The sequence below is a fragment of the Eumetopias jubatus genome, unplaced genomic scaffold (assembly GCF_037043125.1).
Source record: "Eumetopias jubatus isolate StellerSeaLion01/CBP00866 unplaced genomic scaffold, mEumJub1_p1.0 scaffold_6, whole genome shotgun sequence".
Classification (NCBI taxonomy): Eukaryota; Metazoa; Chordata; class Mammalia; order Carnivora; family Otariidae; genus Eumetopias; species Eumetopias jubatus.
In genome coordinates, this window is record NW_028274812.1 from 27,632,152 (window position 1) to 27,642,427 (window position 10,276).

Genomic DNA, 10,276 nt, shown 5'->3' on the forward strand with positions numbered 1-10,276 from the left:
CTCTTTTCTCCGGCGCAGCTCTATAAAAGCCCCTCTTTTTCAGCGTGAGGTTAGTCCAAGCCTACACCAACCCGCTGTCCAGGAAACAGCGGAACCAGAGAGAAGGGAGTGGGGAGGGAGAAAGGCGGGGATAGGCAGTGCCTCAGCTTTTCTTCTCACGTCTTGCCGCTGAGAAGTGGGTCGCTGGGCTGCGCAGATTTTTTTAAATTCAAGATTTTCTTTAATTTCCCACCTAAAGCCTCCCCACGGTAGGGCCGCATCCCCTGTAATAAAATGAATTCTGATTCGAGCTCTGTCTCCAGCAGAGCTTCATCGCCGGACATGGATGAGATGTATCTGAGGGAACACCACCACCGCCACCACCACCACCAGGAGAGCCGTCTCAACTCGGTCTCCTCCACGCAGGGCGACATGGTGCAGAAGATGCCCGGGGAAAGCCTCTCGCGGGCTGGCGCCAAGGCCACGGGCGAGAGCAGCAAGTACAAAATCAAGAAGCAGCTGTCGGAGCAGGACCTACAGCAGTTACGGCTGAAGATCAACGGCCGCGAGCGCAAGCGGATGCACGACCTAAACCTAGCCATGGACGGGCTGCGCGAGGTCATGCCCTACGCGCATGGGCCCTCGGTGCGCAAGCTCTCCAAGATCGCCACTCTGCTGCTGGCCAGAAACTACATCCTCATGCTCACCAGCTCCCTGGAGGAGATGAAGAGGTTGGTTGGCGAGATCTACGGGGGCCACCACTCTGCCTTCCACTGCGGGACCGTGGGCCACTCCGCCGGCCACCCAGCACACGCCGCCAACGCCGTGCACCCGGTGCACCCCATCCTGGGCGGCGCGCTCTCGTCCGGCAACGCCTCGTCCCCGCTGTCCGCCGCCTCGCTGCCGGCCATCGGCACTATTCGACCTCCCCACTCGCTGCTCAAGGCGCCCTCCACGCCGCCGGCCCTGCAGCTGGGCAGCGGCTTCCAGCACTGGGCCGGGCTGCCCTGCCCCTGCACCATCTGCCAGATGCCGCCGCCGCCGCACCTTTCCGCTCTCTCCACCGCCAACATGGCTCGGCTGTCGGCCGAGTCCAAGGACTTGCTCAAGTGAGCAGCGCAAAGCCCGGCTGCCGAGGATGAGGGGAGAGAGGCGGGAGGGACCGCGGTGCTGGGCCGGGAGGGAAGAGGGTGGCTGAGCACTCGGCCGGCGGGAGGGTGAGCGCGGGGTCCTGCGGCCTCCCACGCCGCGTGAGAGATCTCAGACCCTTCTAGACCCCCGGAGGGAAAGGACCAAAACCAAACTGCAATTTCTAGGTGGTAACGAAGGGACACTCGAACCAGACGTCGTGTGTTTTGCATGCATGCTTCTTTTCCCCATGCCGCGCCAGTATTTCTCACTTACATATGCTCTTGTCAAAACTGCATTTGTTGTATAAAGACGGGATCGGTGTGGTTAAAAACTTGCGAAGGGACTTTAGAGTTGGCTTTCTCTGGCTCTGCGTTCTCACCTTGGAAAAGACAACATCCCTTTTTTGCAAAAACAAATGTAAATATTTCCTTTGAGATAGATGCAGTTACGATTGTCACTATCCTCTCCACAGCTGTTTTTCTAGAGACAATGAGAGAGAGAGAGAGAGAGAGAGAGAGAGAGAGAGATTGATCAAGACCCAAGTTTTGAATCTCAACTCCGGTCCAGGGCCTGACATCTCTTAATGTGGGTTTTCCTTAAGACGCAGTGTAGGTCAAAAGAATGCATGCACGCTTCTAAATGAATCTTATATAAACATGTTGTGCAGGCTTTGATGCCATTTTCCTTGTAACAAGGATTTATTAGTGAACTCTCTGAAGTATCCATATATCTGCTTGTAGTTGTTTGAAATGAAAAAAGGGGGGCAGAGTGCAAAGACCCAAACTCATGCACAAGCGCTTCTTCCCCCCACACTACCACCCCCTTCGAACTCCATTCCCAAACTCCATCCCTAGGCTGTTTTAGGGGCCAGCTATGGCCAGAGCTTGGGCTCCCTCTACTAGCTTGCCCCATCCCCCACTTGCTCAGTGATTCTGCATGCGGGGTCGGCTCTCTCTATCATCAGCTTTGAAAAGTTATCGTGGTTTGGGGAGGGGTGCTGTTTTTATTTTCCTGAACATTTGCTTGAAATATTTTGTTAGGGCCTCAAAGACAATACCTGTCTTTATTTTTTATATATTCTTGATAACTATGATATATTTATTAATAACCAGTGTTTCTGGATGAGATTTCAAATAAAAAAGAACCTTTAAATCCTGGCTTTGCCTTTGCCTAAAATTTTTGAAATTGGGGGGGAGTGGGTAAAAAAATGCACGGACCCAGTAAGGTGTATCTGGCAGTGAGTGAGAGATTTGGATGGGTGGGCAGACACAAAGAGTTTTCTCTGGTCATTCACAGGTAAAAAGGTCAGATAAATTGGTGTTCATTATTACAACCAGATGTCTTCCAATGGCATTGTCTACATTGGTAGTCTTATGATATTTGAGCTCCTTATTTCTAGGCAGTCATCAGACGCTCATAAACTCAGCAACTGAGATTTTTAAAAAGTAATCTGAAAACTCAAAGTGACAGGAAATGAGAGGCAGAGTGGTGGCTGCACCGGCTGTGTTGACAACAGACAAGAATGAAGCAGTAAGTTAACTTCTTTTCACTTTAAATTGACCATGTGGCCTTTAAAAAAAGAATAAACAGGTTAAAATCCAGTATATGTTTTTAAAGTCAACAAAGAGGGGTACTAGAAAATAATCAAATACCCACTCTTCTGCCTGCCCTGTTGGCAGTGTGACCCACAGAGAAAGGGAGGTCCACTCTGCTTTGTAAGGTGAGCTTGGATGAGGCCAAACAGCTCCTAAGTCACAACATCTCAAAGACTTATAGCAGGAATTCTCCCTTCTTTCCTACCTTAGATTGCAAGTCTGATTAGCGGAATATATTGGGCATCTGCTATATAAATGATGGCTAAAACAGGGGTCCTTTCAATCAATTACTTTTCTCTCTTCATCCCCCACCCCCAGTTCCATAACAGTTCCATATAGTTTGTATGAGCAAAAGTGACCCAGCAGGAAGGTTTTGTTTATTTGTTCACACAGGACAAGAAATCACATCCTAGTGATGATAACCCCAACAGCACAAGCCTGTATTTCTTACTAAGGAAAATGGAAATCTGATTGAAATATACCACCCTGGAATTGGCCTCTGGATTAGATGTAACTTCACCAACAGTTGGTTGAGGCTTAAACTCCTCTTCAAGAAGAGGAAGCCTGTGGTTTCCACTGCAGAGCGATAGAGCTGTCTCTCTCCAGGATCCAGCATGGATAGCACATCTAGGAATTATCTGCCCTTTCCTCCCCAGGCTCCCCACCACTTGCCCTTGGGAGGGCACCTCAGTGGATCCTGGTTTTATTTAACTCATCCTCCTCCATCTCCCCCAGCCCCTCAAACTCCCCTACTGCCAGGGAGAAAGACCAAAGTGAGGGTCTACAGTGGAGGGTGCTTATTTCCCCCGGTTTTCAGCAGACAAATGGGGGAATAATCGTCTGTTTCCCAACGGTGATTCATTTCTCTGGGTGAGGAAAGAGCTGTTGAGGATTTATTTGAAACCAACACAAGGCAGCCCTCCAGCCTTTCCCAGTGAGTTTATTATTTAAAAAGGGGAGGGGAGGGAGAAGTTTCATCAATCAGGGAAATGACTTTCCCCTGAGCTACTTGCTACTTTGGATCCTGTTTCCAAAGGCCGGGTCTTGGGGAAAGACTGGAGCCCTGACCACAGGCTTAGTGGTGGGCTTCACTCCTTCTCTAAATTGGGTGCTGGAAAGGAGTAAAGCCACACTCCTCACACCAGGGGAGAGGTGAATTTTGAGGTTGTGCTGCTGTGATGAATCCCAGCTGTGGTCAAATTAAAGAGCTCTGAAGTCCATTTTCCTGGGAAACTGCACTAAAAGGAACCTTCAGCCCACGAAATTCTATCCTGAATTATCCAGCTGAAGCAGAAAAGAGACACTGCTTCCAGAGTTGGGGAGTTGCCCTAGGCAGACTGAGCTCTTCTCTGGGTTACAAAACCTCCCTTGGGCTAGGGAGACTGGGAGAAAGGATTCCTTTAAGAACAGGACAGGAACTCAAGCAGAAAAATTATTTGGAAACCGGTTGCTTGGAGTTTCTTGATCTATTGAGAGGAAACATTAGCCACTGGCCTCCAGGGAAGGTTCTTGTCCCGGTGAGGCTGGTCCTCTTGGGGATGTGACTTTGCGAGCTACCTTTACTTGCAATTCCTGCTAAATACTCGAATTACTGACGCCCTTAACAAAAGTGTATGACCGCGAAGGTGAGAATGGTGCTTGGCTGAAATTGCTTCCTTGTAAATCTTCCACTTTCTAGAAAGTTCTCAAGTTTATGGCAGTTTTTAATTCAATCTAGAAACACAGCGAGGATTCCTTCATTCCAGAATAAACGTCGCTTTACATTTAAAAGAACAGCGAAATCCTCGTGGGCGGAGATATCTTGAGAAGGCTTGCACTAGAAGCCTCGAGGTGCTGTAAGCAGGTGACTGAACTTTAAGGGCGGGAGAAAGTCACATTTAGAAAGGGAAAGCGGGCCGGCTTTGGCTGCGCACATAGGAGCTCCTCTCCCTCCGCGAGGTTCTGGGACCTTGGGTTTCTATCTCGAGAAAGGGTTGGGAGCGGCGGCCTGAGGGGCCCACGATGTCCAAGGTTTTCTAACTCTTACGGGAGGAGGACTTGTGTCTCCTCAAACTTTTTTTTTTCCCAAGCAGCTGGGTCAAGCGAAGTTTCCTCGCCTCCACTGATACCCTTACCAGAAATTGCAAAAGCCCAGATTCTCTGAGCATCTCGCTCAGACAAGAAGATCTAACTGCCCTTTTCAGGTCCCTGCTGGGGACTTCGGGCCGCACTCTCCTCCTCCCGCCGCCCGTCGGAAGGGTGGGCTCCCAACCCTCCGCGCCCCGGCGGGGTACATTCCAATCTCTCCCCGCCGCTCGCTCCCGACTCTCTGCCGCCCTGGGGCGCTAGGGACAGGCGTCGGGGCCCGGGCACCGAGAACCGCTGCGACCCCGAAGGGGCCCCGCGGAAGCTCAGCCTCACCCCTCCCGACTCCTGCGGGGCCCACGGGGCTGCGGGGGTTAGTCCCTGGCTCCCAGCGTCTGGGTCCCAGCACCTCTCCCCCGGGACCCTCCTCGTCCCAAGGCCCATGGCCACTCCACGACCGCGGGCTCCCGGCCGGGGCAGGAAAGGGGAGTAGTGAGGAGGGGACGTCGGGGCTCGGCGCCCACCCAGGCCGCTCGGGATGTGGGCGGTTCACTGCTAGCGCAGCCCCGCGCGGCCTAGGCCCCTCCGGCTTAGGAAGCGCCGCTGGAGGAGGAGGCGCGGCAGAAGAGCGCTGGAAGTGTCCTCGGAGAGAAATGGGCCAAAGGGGTACCCTGGTGGAACGGGACGCACCCTCATCTTCCGCAAACCCGCAAGGGAATGGGTGTCCCCCTCTCCACCTCGCAGTTTCTGAGCCTCTCGTGTACCCATTTCCCTTACAAGTAGCCGGGAAGAGCCCAAACCCGAAGGCTCAGGTCTGCGGGACCGCTTTTTAGTTGAGTGTTTTCACTGAACCCGTCCCTGGGACGCCCGGGTCGCGGGGGCTGCGAGGGGGCGGGAGAGGGTGAAAGCGCGGGACGCGGTGGGGAAGCGCTTGAGAGCAGCGGGATCCTCGGGACCCGCTCCCGGCGAGACGCGGGCTGCGCACCCACCCGCTGGGTGCGTGGCCCCGCCCTCCGCGCTCTAGCACCTGCCGGCGGGGAGCCGGGAGCCCCGCCAGCCTCCAGGTCCCGCGCTGCAGAACCTGGCTCCGAACTTTGCGTCAGTTCTGGGGCCTGACGCCGAGGGGGTCGGCGCCGTGACTCCAGCTCCGTGCGAGCTGGGGGTCCCCAGGTTGGAGCTGCGCCTCGTGGGAACTGACAGTCCCCGCGCCCCGACCTCCGACTCTCTGCCGTCCTCCCGGCAGGCCCGAGAGGCGGGGGCGCAGGTAACAAAAGAAAGATAAACCCGGACATCACGGAGTTAGGCCCAACCCAGACTGCGCCGACACTCGTCGGAGTCTTGAAATATCTAAGCATTTGGGGAAACCCGGAGGGAGGAAAACCAGTAACAATAACAACAAACAAATCCAAACCCGGACGCAGAGCTGCAGGCGCGCTTCCTCTCTGTTCCCTGCGCCCCAAGCCCAGCCCTGTGCCGACCGTTTGTAAAGTTTGCTAAGGAGATAGGGTGCGGGTCTGCCCGGTGGCTCCGGCTGCAGCGCTTTCACCAGCCACCTTTCTTCGCTGGGGACCTCACCAAGCAGCGGCTGCCCTGCGCTCCGCGGCGGACCCGGGCCACAGCCCCCGGCACAGAGCCCCTGCTTCTGATCCAAGCTCCTGCCCTGGCCCCGGCTCCTGCACCAAAGTGTGAGCTCTGTCCCCGCAACCAGCGCTCGGGAAAGAAAGTTCGACACGACCGCCCCGGGAGTGGGCCCTGGGGAGCTGGGGCTGCTGGGCTGAAGCGCCAGCAAAGGGGGTGGAGGGACGCAGACGTGGGCTCTCAAAGCTCGGGCCTGCATGTTACTGCGGTGTCTGGGGTTCGGGTGGATGCAGAGTGGTTGGGTCACTCGCTCCCCAGGAAGACAGGGAGGGGACAGGGCCTGTGGCTCTGGAAAGTCAGTTGAGGTAGGGGCTCCCGAAAGTTTTGGGATTTCGTCCGGCCCTAATTTATTTGATCGGGGACTGTCTTTCCCTCGCAGTCTGCTATCAAACTACTGGAGAGTGCAAGAGCAGGGGTCTGATCTGATCTGGGGCGCCACAATTTACGTGCCAGATACATCCTCTCAAGGACTCTTCATCTCCCTTGGGCCTGGAAAACTCCAGAAGCCGCGTTGTGAGAGGGGCCCCTCTCCGCACACTGCCGGGCGTCCTTGCAGAGAAAGCATTCCTGCCACAGGCAGAATCCTTAACTGCGTGCGAGGAAATAGAGGTTGGAGCAAGCACATTTAAGAAAGACTCTCTGTTCCTCCTGGTTATTCAACTGCCCCTCCACGCCCACCCCACTGGGCTGCTCCGGGAAAGGACGAGGAAATTCACATCATCCTTTGAATCCAAATGTAAACATTTGGCACTCTGGCGCACCCCAGCCTCGTTACTTATTTCGGAGTTTCCTCCGCTTCAGCACTGAACACTTTCTGGGTGCTGTCGTTGTGCCGCACACTGTCAGGGGCACCCGAGAAAAACGTTGGGCACAACAGCAAAGGAAGTACCACATTCAAATGTATAAGAAATGACCCCCTCCCCCTTAAAGGCCCGCAGAGCCGAAGGGGGAAACACAGGTCACCTAAGTCCGGTGGTAAAAACTCCTTTGGCCTCACAAAACACAAGTGCTGCGAACAACGTCTTCCCAGAGACCTTTTCAGACGCTAGAATACTCGCTGCCCATGCCCTCTCCCAGAAAGGACAGGAGCAGATGCCTCTGATTAATATGGAAATAAAAAGAAGCAACGGTGGCAGTCCTGATTTTCATTGCGGTGGTTTAGAGATTTATTGACACCGAGATAAACTTCAGTCTGGGGCATCTCCGTAATTCATGTCTCCATTAGTTATTACCAAATGAGCAAATCGTTTTTCTTTTAACTGGTTTTTAAAAGAAAAAGTAAAAGGGGAGGGGAAGGTTGGGAGAAATCTTTTTTTAATGGGATTAGAGTCATTATCTTCCTGTCTCCGTGGGTCCCTGAGCTCCAGAAGCTTGCCTCTCGACTCCGGAGTTCACCAGGCTGTGTTCTAAACATAAAACAATCCTGTAATTTCCTTCAAGAACAAAAGTTTTCAAAGAAATGACCTGCACAGTGTCCCCCTCAATAAAGCAGAATTGACTTAATGGTCTGTTAATTACTCCACCCCTGCAGGGGGAGGGAAGCTTCCCAAAGGATTGCTACAAACCCTCTGTTGACTGAAGCTGTGCTCTGTCCCCAAATGTACAGCTGGGGCTGAGCCATTGAAAACCCAGACAAAACAAAATCCCTGATAAATAATCCTACCTAGAACACAAAGATTCAGCCTACAATTGTTGCATCTTTGCTGGATCCTCAGAGAAGACCGGAGGGAGCGCTTTGGGGCTTCCGGTAATCTTTAAAGCTTGAGGCCAGGGGTTCCTGGACAAAAGTTAAAAAAGAGCTTGTATGACTTTCCTGTCCCCTTACCCTCCCGTGTCTCACTTCTTTCTCTTTTTTGAAACTCTGACTATACTTCTTTTGTCTAATCTTTTTTTTTTTTTGCACGAATTACAGTTTGTTTCATCGTTTAATACATTTTGGTTTGGTCATCTTTTCCGATTGTTTTTCTGTTAATAATTTAAACCTAAGAAGACAAATTTGAGTGTCATAGTAAATAAGAACAAAGCAGAGAATCAAAATATTTAGGAGATAGATTTGGGTTGTTATTCTCCATGACTTTTCACATCTGTAAGGTGAATATATTAGTCATGCAAGTATGTATGTTTCTAAAATAAAAAAAAAAAGTTTAAAAACTCTACTTGAGCCCAAGCAAAACTGAACAATCATGCAGTTAATTTGGCATCAGAGGGCGCCTGGGTGGCTCAGTTGGTTAAGCGACTGCCTTCGGCTCAGGTCATGATCCTGGAGTCCCAGATCGAGTCCCGCATCCGGGCTCCCTGCTCGGTGGGGGAGGGGGGTCTGCTTCTCCCTCTGACCCTCCCCCATCTCATGTGCTCTCTCTCTCAAATAAATAAATAAAAATATTTTTAAAAAATTTGGCATCAGAGATAGTTAAGGTGAAAAGTTCGATTTTTAACATATCTCTTTAAGGAAGTAAATACACATACACATTTGCTACACCAATTGAGAAAGCATTGGTTTCAATTTGATGTACATTTGGCCATTATGGGTCCATTTAAATAAAACACTGCTGAAAAATAAAATGTGGCCACTCTAGAGATGGACTGTGAAAGTGATCAAGATGTGGATATGACCTGTTTTGAAAATGAGCTCTTTGTCTGAACTAGACGATAATAGAAAGAGTCTGTCAGGCCATAGGATTTGCCACCTGAAAGGTCACTTCTTAAGGAAGTGACCCTTAAGGATCATTTGTTGATGGAAGCCAACCTCTGCCTTCCTTGGCACAGTTGACTGGACCGTGTGTGGTATGTGAGATACTCAATATAAGGCACGGGCAAGAGGAAGATTAGCTCAAAGGGGATTGGCATTCAGTTTGTGCCCATAATTGTGTTTCATAGAGAATTGTGGCAAACACACATTTTCTGTCATTGGGAAAGTATACAAATCTAGTGATTCAAGAAAAAACTAATCATTTCGACTCAGCTTGACTCCAGTCAATGTGGAACTTTTGTTTTGGTTTTCCATGTGGCTGGCTGTTCATCCATTATGTGAGAAATGGGATCCAGATACAGGGTGACAGATAGTGATCTCTATAGCTCAAATAGTGTTTTTCCTTTCAATAAAACCCATACAAAAGGCCATTTTTATATGTCTACTCATCTCATCGATTGTTCTCCTGATCCTGACTTCCCCACAGTACTGTATAAGTAACAGACAAACCTGAAAACGAGAAGTCATCCCTCTTGCTAAATAGTCCTGAGGAATACTAGAAGTAGAGGAAGCAATTACTAGAACTATATAATGAATAAATTAGACTTCAAGACTGAATAAAGGACAGCTTTAGATATTACACTGACTGACCATGTAATGTAGAGATGGGTTAATTTCTCTTTTTCTCCTTTGCAGAGATTAATGCTCCTCCCCAAAGGGCATTTTCATTTTAATTTTTTTTGAAGTCTATACAAAAATCTTTATTTTAACATTTAAAAGAAAGAATCACATGTTCATCCTGACAGCTTTCCCAGGCTTGGGCACCCAATAAGTTACACACACACGAAGGTGCTTGGAAGGTTATTGCACGCCTCTGTCACTGATGGAGTCACAGTGATGTGGCCACTCTCCCCTCAGTCAGACCCCGAGCCTGTCCTCCCTCCACCAGGACGCCTCACTCGGACCAGGCTGTTGGGAGGCTCCAGGTGGACCTCGGCTCTGGATCGTGAAGCTAGTGACATAGCCACACTTCCTGTGGCTACCTTCACTCCAGAGTACAGTGTTCACTGAAGGGGACTCTTGGGTGGGGAGGCTGAGGCAGCACCCTCGGGCATGGGCAGGCCTGTTCCTGACACCATACAACAGCCCTGCCTCTCAGATTCCTCCCCCTACACCATTC

General features: G+C 51.1%; 1 protein-coding gene across 1 annotated transcript; it reads left to right on the top strand.

Annotated features, from left to right (window-relative positions):
- Positions 1-273: 273 nt before the first annotated feature.
- Positions 274-1,092, top strand: OLIG3 (oligodendrocyte transcription factor 3). The gene has a single exon (XM_028121381.1). The coding sequence runs from the start codon at positions 274-276 to the stop codon at positions 1,090-1,092; it is 819 nt and encodes a 272-aa protein (XP_027977182.1).
- The last annotated feature ends 9,184 nt before the right edge of the window (positions 1,093-10,276 follow it).